Source organism: Papilio machaon, chromosome 12, assembly GCF_912999745.1.
Source record: "Papilio machaon chromosome 12, ilPapMach1.1, whole genome shotgun sequence".
In the NCBI taxonomy this organism is placed as follows: domain Eukaryota; kingdom Metazoa; phylum Arthropoda; class Insecta; order Lepidoptera; family Papilionidae; genus Papilio; species Papilio machaon.
The window spans coordinates 974824-991570 of record NC_059997.1 but is presented as its reverse complement, the minus strand read 5'-3'; the positions used below and the strand labels follow the sequence as shown (position 1 = coordinate 991570).

General features: G+C 33.0%; 1 protein-coding gene across 1 annotated transcript in view; it reads left to right on the top strand.

The window, feature by feature from the left end:
* The window catches only part of LOC106718962 (adenylate cyclase type 2), a 121341-nt gene that overhangs the window by 24970 nt on the left and 79624 nt on the right, over window positions 1–16747 (top strand). Inside the window, exons 2-3 of the mRNA XM_045680403.1 lie at window positions 8700–8845; window positions 15877–16083. Coding sequence (XP_045536359.1) covers window positions 8700–8845; window positions 15877–16083 — 353 coding nt within the window. The remainder of the gene's footprint in view (window positions 1–8699; window positions 8846–15876; window positions 16084–16747) is intronic.

The following is a 16747-nucleotide window of genomic DNA, read 5'->3' as shown; positions in this document are numbered from 1 at the left end:
TTACTTTCATCGTATTAAAACTATTTAAGGCATCCATGAGGTTTTAACTAATAATATACGTAGAAGTTATAGAAAAAAAGCAGCTGAAAAAACTAGAATAATATTATTTATTGGTAAGTATGTTTAAAAATGCTATATACTTTTAAAATTACAAAGACTTGAAATATTAGACAGTTATTAGAAGAAAACATAATTAAAAGTCTATAATATGTTCTTCCAGACGCCTTTCAGATGTTAATGTAACAACCAAAGGTGGGCATTAACTCGTTAATCCGTTAATCGTTAATTAACGAAGTTAACATTTTCCTTAACGGATTAACTTTTAAGTTAAATTCAAAAAGTGTTAACGCTCTTGTTAACTTCCGTTAAATTCTACTTCCGTTAATTTAGTCCGTTAATTGTTACAATAGACACTTATTGACGTGTTGTCATTTTATTTAAATTATGCATCAGGCTACATTCGTGAGTTCGGCTATGTTCGGCAACCGTCGGCGAGTCGAATGGTGAACGAGAACGAGAGAGAACGAGCGAGTGTGATGCATGTTATACAATACACCGAGCGGCCGGGATAGACGTGATCAAAAGAGTAGGTACCACAGAATCCTTATTAGAAAATAGTGACGATTTAAACAAACTTACCTCTATCAAATATTGCGAAGTTTAGGCGCTAGACACCTTCAAAGTTTATTAATTATTTCACATTTAGACAAATGTCTCGAAAAGTCTTCGTTACATTTTATTCACATTAAAACTGGTTTTCATTTCTTTAACATCACTTTTTTTAGAACAAGACTTTCTTATAAAATCAACATAAGGTTCGAAAACACTTTACTCTTAATACAATAATTGTTATACGTGAGACGCAAAATCTATTAAAAAGATAAACTGAATTGCAATCAAAATAATCGAGAGTGCATTACTCTTCAACGTCGTACCTAAAATACAACTAAACTTTGTTGCAGACAAAATGTTTATTTTAATTTTGGAGTTTAAAGACAACAAAAAATATTAAAAAAAATAGTTTATGGTTCATTTGAAAAAGCGTACAAATAGGATTTTTTTGTCATTGCGTAGATAAGAAACAAACAATGAAAAAAATTTTAAAAATTCGAAAGACGAAATGTGCACGCAATAAACGTTCCTCGAAAACAAAAGGGATTTAGGTGTTTATTATCGTCGTTTATTTTTTTTGGGGCTTCTTCGTAGTCAACGAAAAATAATTTTTAAAAACATTTTAAAAATATGAACAAAGGATCAAATGGACAGCCGCACAGAGAATACGATAACGAACACGATGGATTTATGGCCCCAACCCTTCTAATTGTCGGGGATGCACGTGCGCTGCGCAAAGACAATAGCGAAGATAAATTGTTTGTGTACAAAAAAAAGTATACGACAAAACGAGAAAGAATGAGGAAAAAGATAAAATAATTATGTTAGTGAAATAATGTTAAACTGTGTTATACTAAATTTAATATATGAAATTTCGCCACAAGTGACCTTTACAAAAAGACATCGATTATTTACGTATATCGAAAGTTTATTTTAAAATTAATCGAATGTCGTTGAAAATAATTCAAAACATATTCTTACTAATTAACTATAACGATTTTATAGGTGATAAGAAAGAGAGAAGACATCACCCGCGATCGGTTGTTTTCGTTATGTCGTGTAACTTATGCTCTATACACTGAGAGTAATTTAACTTGATTTGACATATAACAATAGATCGGACGATAGATCATTAGATGATAGAAGTTATCGAAGGCATCTCAGTTATATAGTTTGATGTGTTGAGAAGTATCACTGGATTGGTTATATAGTTTATTTATCAATGTAATGTAAGTTTCCTCTGATGTTAGAAGTTTTATTAATAAATCTATATTAATAAATAAAAAGTACGTAAAAAATTATAAGTCTGTTCGTGGGTCCTTAGCTAAAATAAAAAAAAATATTACTAAATTATACATAAAATTAAATGTTCAGTTGTTGGAGTATGAGCAAATGAATATCCGGGAGCAAATAGTAACAGATAAATGTAAATACTGCACAAAAGTTTTGATTGTTTTTTTTTAATATTATCACATGTCTTAACTGTTTAATAGAAAATTTGTGTTGTCTTAATTTAGTTAGCTATCTAATTCCGTGACGTCGGATTGTCGATAAAAAAATTGACTGAAAAAGTCAATTGTCCATCATTGTCAGTGTAGTATATAAGTGTGTGTAACTAGTGCATGCTATGTAATTATTATGGTACAGGCATTAGTACATCGCTCCTATTGTCTAAATTATATTTTAGTATATTATATAACTAAACTATTGAAAGTCTCGACAAAATCGGTCCATACGATTCGGAGATTATTCGTATGGCCATTTCCCGCTTGCGCCTTATACTCGTAATATAAACAAAAATTAACTTTAACTGTTAACTTTAACTTGCGTTAAATTTTGGTAAATTAAACGCTTTAACGATTAACGAAGTTAAATTTTTATTTAACGAATTAACGATTAACGAAGTTAACTTTTTGATTAACTGTGCCCACCTATGGTAACAACCATCCATCCATTTAAACATTCACATTTATAATATTTGTAAGATTATACAATTGTATTGTTTTTTACCTCATTTATAAAAACACAGTTTTTTGTCTAGGAGTTACTGACCATAGAAAAAGTTTTCTATGTCACTCTCGTGAAATTTTTTGCCGCGCACGGCCGCGTTGTGGAATGGTCTGTCTTCGGCGGTATTTCCAAACCAGTACGACTTAGAGTCCTTCAAGAAGCGAGCGTATATCTTTCTTAAAGGCCCGCACCGCATCTGCAGTTCCGGTGTAAATAATCTGTTCCGGTTTTCCAGTTATTAATCAATTTGTCATCGACCAAAAAATGTTGATATTTATATTGTAAGTAGCTAACTTGCGACGCAGCCCGTGCGCAATTAAAAAAAAACTTAATTAACAGTCTATGTCTTCTTCCAGACTATGTTCTACATCTATGCCAAATTTCGCCGAGGATTTTTTTTCTAAATAAATGAAAAATGTGAATCTAAAAATTTTTAGCTTGACCCATGTCACTTGAATGTTTAAATTTTCTACACAAAACGTGTCCCACGTTTAATTATTTATAAATTCTAAAGATAGCTGGGTTAAATGTGTATTTTTATTAAATAACGAACGAAATTTTATGAATGAATTTTAAATTTTTCTGGGCTAAAGTGACATTTATATGTGTCTAACCTTTGCTAACAAGTAAAACGTGGGAACATAATTGTTAAATAAATATTATTCAAATACTTGAAATGATAAAAACTAAATGTTGGAAATATAAATATCAAACAAACGCGTCAGAGGAAAAAATATGAACACAATATCTAGTATTCTTAAAAAATTACCTACGTTTAGTACAATAGTATAAGAAGTTATTTTTGGAACGAAGTTCCTTATCGCGCGTTGTGAAAGGGGGCTAGACGGAAAAAATTCCTACGAAAAGTTGTCACGACACTTTTTGCTATAGTAAGTATGTTAACGACGAATGAGCGCTACTTCACCATGGCAACGATGTGACAATATATAACGAAAATTCATAGAAATAAAATGTACTTCTTGTGAAGACTTAAGTTTTTTATTCATAGAATAAACATTGGTTTCTTCACTAATTAATCGAAAGGAACTTTGTTCCATCCGGGTGTCCCTTGACACCTCTCAAGTTTTTTTTTACAGTTACTAAAGTCTTTTACGTGATAACGTGTTTAATTAAGTTTAATTGCTTAGCTCACTAACATTCCTCTAACAATTGTCTTTATTCATACATTGAAATTGATTCTTTTCTTGGAAACAATCTGTGATTAGAAATACTACCAGCCGCAGTAGCATTATCGCTGTAATCTTCATGATTTTGTTGTCTATGTTTACATTGTAAAACAGTCAATGGTGACCATTATTATTAATTTATCACGTTGCTAGCTAATTAAGCTAAGTAAATTCATCACGTTGTAAGATTAAATCATTAAAAAAATATCTGTGTTATCAAGGAAAAATAAATGAAATATAATTTTAACATGTGACAGACAATCAGTTCTAACAGTTAAGTGCCTCTCTTTTGTTTCTCATGTATTATATCTTCCTTCTCTTTCGAGTAACGAAATGTGACGCATTCGTGACACAACTATTCTCTGTTACTCGGAAATTGATCCCAGCATTATGATAGACAGGTTTTCCCTGTACTCTTAAAGTGTTTTTGTTGAATTAAATATTTATTTCATATCATTATTGCGCTTTTAGATAGATGTTTTACTTGTAGAGGTAACTAATGAAACAAACTAGTCTGAATTATGTCATCGTGGGTGGGGCTAGAATAATAGGTCCTAAGTTAGCAAGATAATAGCTTTATTAACCTCGAGCTCAAATGTCGTAGAAATAGTCAAACGCGCCGGCGTCAGTTTTTCCGTCCAAGTACGATGTGGGGGCCTTCAAGAGTAGAGTGAATAGGCATCTACAAAGCTAGCGCGTACCATCTTTGAACCACATCTTCACCTCATCGGGTGAGATCGTGGTCAAGCGCTAAGTTTTTTAATATAAAAAAAAAAATGTTCTAAACGTTGCAGTTAAAGGGAGATAAAGACAGGGATATGATAACTGCAAGTGACTTAGTATTATTAACATAATATTTGTGTACTCTACAGGGTGTGTAATATAGTTGAATAAATTGGAATAATTTAAGTAGTAATAGACTACGAAAAGGATGGAGTCGAGTACGGATATAATCAATTTTTTTTGAAGGGGTAAGTGTTTTAGTCTGGACAGATAACAGATTGATTCGAAAATACCCAAAACTACTTAATGGAACAGAAATAAAACTGTTATTTTGTCTATATCTGACAAAAAAACGTCTCACATATTTATCCTATTTCATCGCGGCTGAATTTCAATTTAAATATTAAGAATCTCAAAATATTAGCGTATATAAAAGAAGATTAACGTTTAAAAAATCTATCGCGTTACGTTTTTCCCTTGATTTGAGTTTATTTCAATATTTTTACATCTTTAAATTTTATCACAATTATTTATTGACCAATTTACTTTAAATCACATTTAAAATATTCGTATATCTGAGGCGCGGACGTTCACCGCTGGTATGTTAAAACTTCGCTAACAATTTGATTATGCAGCTATTTTGAGAAGTTCCAAGGAATTCGGGAGAGTGTTGAGAATATTTCTGAAGAGTGACATTTTGTGACGTAATCGATAGACTTTTTATTATGAATTGGGAAAGTTTGTATATATGAAGTATTTTCACGTAACTCTAGAACTGTAAGACAGATCTGATTGTTGGGAACACGTGTAGATTACTATAAAGTTAGGTTTTCTCAAAAGGTGAGTACAGACAAGAGCGTTTACTTGTAACAGAACAAGGAGTCGCTGTAAATGTTCCAATGTATCTGAAATAATAACCTCACCTATATTTTACCATTCATAGTGAAGTTACATTACAGAAATGCTCGAGAAAATGCTTTAATGTTTACTCTCCTTAATACAACGCAAAGTGCGTTTATAGAATCTCATAAAATAAATTTATATCAACTTTAAAGTAATAAATAAGAATTATTCGCTTAGTAGTTCAGAAATTTTTAATTAAATTTGTCCACGTCGTGTATTGTTACAGTTGACTGCAATTTCGTAATAGGATTTCTTTGAGCTAAGAGAAAATGGTAGAAGAATGAAGAAAACAATTAAGTTATTCTTATTCTTTAACCATAAAATAAAATAACTAAAGCTAAGCTAAACGTATAATAAAAGATAAATTAATTTAAAGTTAATTCGTCACATTAGCAAATCAACATGTTTCAAGTAAAAATGTTGTTCGGACTATTTAATTACTTTCTTTATTGGACTTGTTCAAAATACATCGTCTTTGGTCTGTGTTAATCCAGAGGATAGTCCTTTCCTATGCCTTCTAGTATTCATATTATAAGGTGGCAAACAGGTAAGCGGTCATCGGAAATCGCTGAAATAATGAACCCACCGCTGCCCGTAGACATCCGCAATTGTAGGGTAGAGGATGCACAGAAAGGGAAACTTTCTGAGTTTCTCAGTCAAAACCACATCTTATTCCAATCCTTAAGTTATAAAAAAAAAATCACAAAGGAAAATGACTTTAGGCCCCTGGTTCGTACACTCCGCAGGATTGCTTACTCGGAAATGTTTCTACTGTGCGACTTTATACATAATAATAATTATAAATACATACCGAAAAACATAATCTAATATATAAAATTCTCGTGTCACAGTTTTCGTTCCCGTACTCCTCCGAAACGGCTTGACCGATTCTCGTGAAATTTTGTGAGCATATTCAGTAGGTCTGAGAATCGGCCAACATCTATTTTTCATACCCCCCCCCCCATTTAGTTAACTGCGCGCGGACGGAGTCGCGGGCGACAGCTAGTAATATATAAAAAGATCGGGAAAGCTTGTTTCGAAATTTATATCATTCCTATTTTGACACAAAGTTTACTTAGAAATTTTTTATATTGTTTTAAGTTCGTAGACACTAAAGTTGTGTACGACAGGTGTTGCCAATATTAAAAGTTGGTAAAGTTCATTGAAGGGCGAATAATATTAAAGCTTTATAAAATTGGAGACCATTAGTGAAACATGAACGAATCGATTGGACGTATAAAATTTATAACCTCAAAATATATGAAGCAAAATTTTCAGATTACTTTGTAAATAGGTACTTGTGTTATAATTCGCGCATAAATGACAAATAGTTTAAAAATATATGCACAGTTTACTATTAAATACAAGGCTTTTGATTGCAATTATTTTAACAATTTAAATCAGCTGTCGCTCACATCTCCGTCTGCGCGGAATTTAGAAAAATTAAACAGCCTATGTTTTTTATCCAGACTATGTTCTGTGTCAAATTTCAGCTATAACCGTTGAGCCGTTCTGGACATAACTTGTAACAAAATCTACATCCAAACATTGTCATTTATAAGTAATATGAATAAGAAGTAGAGGTGAAAGTTGAGAGAAAAGGATTTAAATTTTTATATTTAACATTTGCTAAAGAATGTTTATCCTTTCTAACTTTACTTAGGACTTAAGGCTTAAGACTTCTTTTCTACTTTTAATTTTCATAGTGATAAAAGCCTGTTGCTGAAAATCCCTCTTAAATCGTAGTTAAGAACTTAATTCATCGGAGCATAACTGACGCTTAAGTAAAGTTAAATTAAGTAAATTCCTTTAGTCTTTTAAGTGGCGAGTAAGTTTTTGATCTTGTCTCCAAGATTTTGATAATTCAATCTAATTTTATTTATTTTAACAATTTCTTTTGATTTTTTGTTTACTTAACGAACTTAACGAATCAGATGTGTAATGTGTTTTAGAGTATTTTTGTAGGTATGTATACCATTGTGACCAGTTGTCTAAAAACCTTGATGATTTTTATGTTTTCAGTGTAAATTTAAAAAAGTATAAACATTTCAATCTATCGTTCAACTTTTACTTTATACTATCTATCTATATATATAAAAGAAAGTCGTGTTAGTTACACTATTTATAACTCAAGATCGGTCGAACTGATTTAGCTGAAAATTGATGGGGAGGTAGCATAGAACTAGGAGACGGACGTAGGAACTTTTTTATCTTGTGTGCATTTTTTTATTCCGCGCGGACGAAATCGCGGGTAAAAGCTAGTACTATTATAAATTAAATATGTCTACAAATAATTATTTTTTAATTAGCAGGAAAAACGCGGAATTACTTCTACTTCACGCCTGTCTTCTGTGTCGGTGGTGATAGTGAAATGATCGGTGTATGTAAATAGCAAGCGTCGTGCGGGGATTTAGTTTATGAGGAAAAGGAATATCGCCCAACGTATGCACATCCTAACGAGTTATGAAAACGGTTCGTGCATACGAGCACTATGGCATGCGGCATGCGTGAATAAGAAATCTCTCGCATCACGTTTGCTGTAAACGACTAATAACTGCACCCTAATTCAGCTATTGTAGTACATCACTTTAATTTCTTGTACATAATGTCTTTTATCTTAAATATTTTATAACACTTGTTATAATAAAATTTCTATTAATGTTTCTATTATTTAATAAAGAAGTTTGGTTTTAGAAAAAAAAAGCTACAAGTACATCTTTTTACAAACTATATGTATAAGTTCTTTTTTCTTCTTTCCTTTCTCAAATCCATTTACGGATCAGTGTCCGTTCTCTTGACAGGCTTTTAAGGGGTTAAGGAAGTGTTTTTAAAATCTTTCAACACGGTTACAAAGCTTTATGATTTTAAGTAATAAAATGAAATATAAGAAGATTTAAGGGCACATTTAGAGTTGTTTAAGGCCTACTGGGTGCGTGCCTTAGTGTAGATCTTAAGTAACCATGAGTCTCAATAGTGTAATAGTTATTGCTTTAAATTGAAAGATCGAAAATTTTTACAAAACTACTAAAAGAAAAAACGAGAAAAATAAGATAAAAACGTATAAGCCCGGCAATGGATTTGCGGTTCCTTATATGTTTCAGATCACCATAGGCATCTCTTTTAAGTGTCTCGTTGTCGGTTTGCCCCCTATTGATATTAAAAAAAAAAAACTAGCATTAAGACTTGGTATCTACTAGTGGCTTGTTTTGTTTTGTTTCTTTGACGACTATAAAAATGTAAAACTATATTTAATTTTGTTAACAGAGGAAGAGGGGACGGAGCTGGAACTGGAAGCTCTGTACAGAAGATACTGCGTCAGATTGAAGCACGCTCTGTTCGTGTCTGCTCTTTGCGTCACGTTGCTTTGCTGCGCTGCTCTACTCTGTGCAGTCTGCGTGCTTCATGCTGAGGTGAGTAGTCAGTGCGTTAGTTCCATATCTTTATTAAATGCACACTAATATTGTGCATTTAATAAAGATATAAGGTATGCTGTATAGTAAGAACACATTTTGATGCAACCTGCACATATCTGAGAGATAAGAAATTTGTGAAGTCAACCAATCCGCTTTGGGCCAGCGTGGTTGATTATAGCCTAGTCACCTCTAACTTGGGTAGACTCTAAACCTCTCAGTGGGAATATTTATGAGCTGATGAGTTGTATACTGATATGAATTTCTCACTTGAAGAAATAATCATTTATTACTCTAGCAATTTCATTATTTAAGTGTTAGACAAGAGCCAGGTGACGTGCAGATATTTCGAATCTAATCAGTTGAAAATCCAACAAATTGCTCACAGCACAGCTGAGGCAAGCGGACACTTATGCCGTAATTGCATAGAAACTTTGCCCCGAAGCCCTGAAGCCTCGCACACGCGGTCAACTTAATTATCAACATACGAGATTACGTCCTCGTTTAAGTTGCACTTAATGCACTTAGCTGTTAAGTTCATCACTTAATGTGTACACTTGGTCGGTGTAAGTTAGGGCTTTATTTCATTTTGTCATCTCAAATGCTTGTGAAATTTTGTTTTTATTAAATAGGAATTAATTTTTCATCACAAGGTAATCAATTAAGGTGAAAAGATTTATGTATAAGTCCATAAGATATGAAGCATTCATGATGTCTAATAACACTTTGATAAATAGATACGATCCACAAACCTCTATAAATGGACAGGCTATAAGATGTGGTATTTTGTGCCTAATAGATTTCCGCCATTTTAAAACTGACGGTAGCGGTTTCTGTCGGTGGTGAGAATTCGAACTTATTATAGAGATAGAATTAAAAGAATAGAATCCACAAAATCTGTCAAAATATATAGGAAAAATACGTGACGTGCACGTGACATATCGAAAGTTTTTGTCATTTCCATACAGTTTCGACTTTTCGATTAGCAACTTCGGTTATCTATCAATATTCTTTACTTTGTCGAAGCAACAGCTCTAGATCTAAAAACATCTTCCTTATGACGCAGGTTACCGTAGGTTAATGTTATATTTTTCTACTTTACAAGATAATCCGTAAGATTGCTTAACCTTTGTGTCAATACACTATGTTTTCCCTTAGCTTCAATATTGTCTTTAAGGTATAGCATGTCTATTAATAGACAAGACGTCTCTATATCTGTTAACATTAATTAAACATCAAAAGCCTCACAATGCAGCAATGGAGATAGATCAATGCAAATTTCAGTGTATACAGAAATTACATTACCATAGCCTTCTCCTGTATCCGGCGTACACTCAGCTGTATACTGCATAGGATAATGCCCCCGCTTTATCGACTCCTTTCAGGAAATTTGATAGGTTTTGATGAGAATTGGTTTAAGTTTGGTTTCGTCAAATAATTGAACCATATTCCTTTTATTAACCGGTTGCTATTTTTTTTTTTAAATAAGATTTATTAATGGAAAAATTTCAAAAAAACAATCCGAGAATTTTATCCACATATTTCCTATACTATCAATTTGTTAAATAAATGTCCATATGCAAGTATAATGGAATTACGTTACCCGAGCTTCGGATGAGCAATCGAATTACCAATGAAAGTGATCCCGCTCCGCTTGTTCTGATAGATACAGCCTGATTGCTCGGACTCACTACCTACCAATCTGATTGCAAAAAAATAAAAAATAGAATTAAAAAATAGTTTACTTTTAGTTTAGTTTATTTTAGGATTTAAAGTTGACTTTTTTTGTAAATGTCTATGTGTGTTGCAAAAGAAACTAAATTAGCAGTTAATGTACCCAGAAGTCACATTAAATTGAGTGACATACGAACGAAAGGCAATTTAAGGACCTGTAATCTTCTATTAGTGTTGATGAACATCTAAAAATGCGTGGATTATGACGTTACCTTTTAATTAATACTACTGTCATTGCAACTATAAATTTTTACTATCTTTTTTGTCGTCTTATCCTCTTTTTATAATTGCCACTAGAAAATAAATAGTCAATAGTTACATTCGAAGTAAACAATATTCCGTGACTATGTAATTGATGTTTTTTTTTCTACAATATCTTTCAGAAAATAATTTTACACACTTACACTTTATTTCTTACTAATATTTTAAACTAGCTTTTACCCGCGACTCCGTCCGCGCGGAATAAAAAAAATAAAAAACGGGGTAAAAATTATACTATGTCCCTTTCCTGGTTCTAAGCTATCTGCCCGCCAATTTTCAGTCAAATCGATTCAGCCGTTCTTGAGTTATAAATGGTGTAACTAACACAACTTTCTTTTATATATATAGATATAGATGAGTAAGTTTAGGATGGGTGTTTGTTTAAAGGCATCTCCGGAACGGGTAATTGGATCTTGATGAAATTTGGCACATATGCACAACATAGTGTGGAAGAACACATAGGGTACAAATTAAGTTTTTTTAATTGCGCGCGGACGGAGTCGCGGGCGACAGCTAGTCACTAATATGTATGTAATACATTGTGGTTGTAACTTCACATATAATTACTCGGTAGTTGACATGATCTCACCACTGTCTTTGATTAATCCTCTCCACAAGAGAACACTAATTTATAAGGCCACTGAAGCTCGTTGGTTAATTAAATTAAATCATCCGAGTATTTGGTGAAGTATTTTTTGAGATAAACCCGACTTTTTGAAATACTGTTTCTACTTCTAGTAATTACTAGGGTTTTTATGAAGTTATCAATGGTTTTTTAGCCGACTTCAAAAAGAAGGAGGTTATCAATTCGACTGTATTTTTTTTTTTTTTTATGTGTGTTACCGCGAAACTCCGCCCCTGGTGGTCCGATTTTGATGAAAAATATTTTAATCGAAAGGAAGTGCTTGCAGGTGGGTCCCATTTTTTTGTTTTTTTTTTAAATAACTAGAAGACTAGTAGATTTTGAATATAGCTTCAAAATTTGTTGCGAATATTAGGGACATTTTTGCTTTCAGCGCTTACGTAGGCTAAACTATAGGACCTACATAAAAATGATGTATGGCGAATTGAAGCTCTTTAAATGTGCTAAATAAAAGTCAGCGATAGCATATATCTATCTTTTATAGTTTTCTCACATAACCATTTTTTTCTTCAGAAACATCAATTAAATTCATGCCCTATTTCCGACGCTATTATTCGAGTTCAGTATTAACCCTTATGTAAATAAACATGTTCATTATCAAGAGAATTTAATGTAGATTATATTTGCAATTGAAACTATATCATTCTGCCTAATAGTTTAGGAGATATCGTAAGAATAAAATTACGCGGAAACGAAAATGCTACACGAAAAGCACAATTTTGCTTTCTGGGCTTGCGTAGGTCAAACTATATGACTTACATAAAAATGATGTACGGAGTAATTATACATCCTTAAATTTGCTAAATAAACGTCTTCGGTGGCATATATCTATCATCTATGGATGTCTCACAAAAACCATGTTATTGTGAACAAACTTCGATTAAAATGCACACGAAAAACAGCGTCGTAAGCTTACGGCGCTATTATATTATATTCGATATGAATCCTTATCCAAATAAATATGTTTGATGGCTAGAGTATTAAATGTAGATTACGTTAGCCTTTAAACTATGTAATTCTGATCAATAGTTTGGGAGATATTAAATAATTAAAAACTACGCGCATTCGAAAAATGCTAGTGCGGCGCGCGGCTGGACAAAATTAAAGGCACGCTACGATGTATTAGTTCGGTAATTTTCAATTTGTATACCGATTTTGATAATTATTTCATTGTTTAAAGGATAAGTGGTTATCTGCTGCATTCTAAATTAGTTTTTCAATTGAAGTACACACATATCAAATAGGAAAGTCCTTTTCTTTATTTGTCTTATTTATGTCTTTATATGTATTAAGGAAATTTGTAATTGAACTTCAAATTCACTAAAAATTGTGAAATAAAACAAAAATTTTAAGAAAAAAAATAGCCGACTTCAAAAAAAAAACAATCGCAAACAAAATGCACTCAAAAGTAACCTAAAAAACCAATTTCAAACAAAATGCACTCAAAAGTAACCTAAAAAAACCAGTTTCAAACAAAATACACTCAAAAGTAACATAAAAAAACAATTTCAAACAAAATGCACTCAAAAGTAACCTAAAAAAAAACAATTTCAAACAAAATGCATTCAAAAGTAACATAAAAAAACAATTTCAAACAAAATTCACTAAAAAGAAACAAAATAATGTCATGAAAACTCTCTAAACTCTAGTAGTTGCTCTCGTTGCGCTCTCTAATAGTAGGGGCTCAGTTTTCCGCAACTCCACGACAAGCGCGTATTTTGCGTGTCTCTAAACTCTAAAGAAAGTTCTCTTCTTTCTTGTAACATGTCTATATTGTATAATTATTGTTATTTTGGAGTCGGTTTCGGCCTAAGTAGGGACATAAACGTAAGTATGTCTAATACATCTCAAATATAAAATGTCACCTATTTACTTCGGCCGACACCGACTGCGAAATAACAATAATTATACAATATAGACATGTTACAAGAAAGAAGAGAACTTTCTTTAGAGTTTAGAGACACCCAAAATACGCGCTTGTCGTGGAGTTGCGGAAAACTGAGCCCCTACTACTAACTACTAGAGTTTAGAGAGTTTTCATGACATTATTTTGTTTCTTTTTAGTGCATTTTGTTTGAATTTTTTTTTTATGTTACTTTTGAGTGCATTTTGTTTGAAATTGGTTTTTTTAGGTTACTTTTGAGTGCATTTTGTTTGAAATTGGTTTTTTTAGGTTACTTTTGAGTGCATTTTTCTATGACATTACAAGAAGATGTACAGTTTGTCACATAGTAAATGACGATATATGTTAATAAAATTGAAGTGTAATGTTGAGAAAGAATCATATTTCGTATACGTGACATATTAGCGTTACTGATAATGACAAACCAATTTATAAAATATCTGACCGTCTGTCTGCCTATCTGTCTATTTGTCCGCAAGGTTGCATTCCGGGTAATCTCCGGAACGGCTGGACCGATTTTGACGGGACTGATGGGAAGGTAGTTGATGCATGAGGCATATTATTATACTTTACTTGTTACTAACGGGCGACCGCTAGTAACAAGTATAGATTAGTATTTTTTTTTAATTAAATTAGGTTGAATATAAAAATACTCAGGAATCCTCTGAATGATATGGAAAAAATCGAAGACTTTTAACTATAAAACTTCGAGCACTAATCTAATATGTTTTCAGTAGATCGTCGAATGAGATACTTCCAAATTATATGTATACAGAAAATCATGAATTAATTAATCTATGGTATTCTACTTATGTCGTGGCAGCGTTAAGTGAAATCATTCAACCAGTGTCTATGCTCGTAATAATGATAACCCTTGATTCTATTATAACAATGGAGTTCCTCGCCTATTGTCGTTTGGTTAGTTACTTAACAAGATGAAGGAGATTGTGCTAGTCTAGAGTGCTAGTTATGTCATACGAAATATTTGCCACACCCCAAAAATAAACCTATTCGGAATGATTTTTTGAAATTCTGTATGTAATGTAATACTTTCAGAATAAAGAGGTTTTTTTTTTTATTATAGTGTAAACTATAAAAATATTGTTCAAAATAAGTTTAAATAAACAATCTCGCAAACATTCAAACAGATTTATTCAACTTTCTTCGATAAAAGTTAAGTGAAAACTTCTGCTGTAGTCGAGACAATTTAAATTTAAATTATTATACTTTAAATATTTTTTCCGTTGAACATTAAAGTGTTCTTTGATAAGTTTCTGCTTAGATTTATTGTGTTATCTAATAACTTATGTTTATATTAGAATAACTGTCGCCCGTGACTCCGTTCGCGCGGAATTAGTAAATAACTTAATAAGTGTGGTTCTTCCAGACTATGTTCTACACCTGCGCCAAATTAAATCAAGATCCGTTGAGCCGTTCCGGAGATACCTTCAAACAAACATCCATCCATCCATCTAAACATTCGCATTTATAATATTAGTAAGATTTAAATTAAATGTATTTATTTTTAAAAGTGCAAGGAACTCTGGGGAAAACCCCTATGAATAGTTCCTCCTCTACAAAAAGGGTCTTAATAAAGCCCTTGCAAATTACGTAGTAGTAATATTCAGTAATTTTATTTAAACTTCATGACAACATATAAAAACATTTTTATTGTTTTGAATCTTGTTCAAAGACGCTATTAAATATAAACAAGCTTCACAGGTTGTTATGTGCATTACCCCACAGGTGCCAAAGTTCTACTAAGAATTCCTAAAGAGTAAATTAAACAAACTGCAATTTACTTCCATTTCTGACGAACCTCTTTCCCTAGAGACCTTGGAAAGGTAACATTTTAATTTGACGTGTCATAAAAGTTATGAAGCTTCTGTGATAAAAGTTGCAAGTATTTTTTCCGGACAGAACTAGTACGTACGAATACACCATTCAAGCTGAGATTAAATTTGATCTGGGATTTAGGGGATAGAGAATATTACGAAATTTTTCAACCAACACTAATATGACGTTGCTATCAACAGAAATTAATATAAGCAATGATGCATATTTTTCGGAAAAAAGCGAATCCATTATGGTCTACGTGCTTCATTAATCCATTAATTAATTTTACACACAAGACAAATGTGAAGTGGAATTAATTCCGCGTTTCGTCTGATGAATGCGCGTGCTGGAGGCTTAATTTTGTGAGTAAGCGGCCACTTGAATACGCCGAAATAACGAAGCGACCTCAGCCCATAGACTGTCAATTGCAAATGCGTTGCCTACCTTTAATTAACGGAGGAGGGGACTCACAGGAAAGGATATATTTCTTTCCTATGCGTCTTCTCCGCCAAATCCACTTTCGCTCCTCCGTTCAATCCCATCCTTTACCTATAAGAAAAGTGAGGAAAGGGGAAAGGCGCCTTTGGTACAAACATTCTCTGGTATCCTAAAACACCTTTATGAGTGCCGCAGCAAACCTCCATCTGTGTGCAGGAGCTGTCATCACAGGTGAAGGCGGTGTCTACGCTGTCGGTGACGGTGTGTGTGTTGGGCGCGGTGCTGGCACTAGCGCTGCTACCGGCCGCTGCGGAATGCGAGGCGCTTGCGCTGGCCGGCTCGCTGCTCGTCACACTATGCCTCGGCGCTGGCACGCTCATGGCAACGCATCATGCGCCGTTGCCACTCTTCGCCCTCATACTGGTAAGTATCATCATACACCATATGTTACTTTTCACACTTTTTGCTCACACTGTTAGGGAACAAGTGGTAAGTCATACCACAGTCTATAAAAGATACCGACTGACGTGAACATCGTCACTTTCGCCACCCAATAAAATACACCACAAACAAGAGAACTTATGTACAACTAGCTGTCGCCCGCGACTCCGTCCGCGCGCAGTTAATAAGCTTATATGACACGTTCGTAGATTTACGATAGCAGCGCCATCTATTGATTACTTACTCAACCCAGTAGAAAGGTATCGACATCTGTTAGAATCATTTGGAGTTAACAGATAATTGTGACTGTCAAATCATAGCAGACAAATAATTAGAAATAAATTAAAATTGCGACTATGATTTGAGATTTAAACTATCCTATCTCTCAAGTTGGATCGAACTGTACATGGTGTGCGAATTTTATTATAATCGGTTAAGTGGTTTAGGAGTCCATTGAGGACAAACATTGTGACACGAGATTTATATATATTAAGATTAGACGTAACTCAATACACTTAGTTAAAAAAGTTATTATGTATAAAATAAGCATGTGAACCCTCAAAACGTACAAAAGGTCACGCCCACGTAAACGAATAAGACCATTAATTTATTACAAGAAGAAAAATGTGACAAACTTTTTCAATGA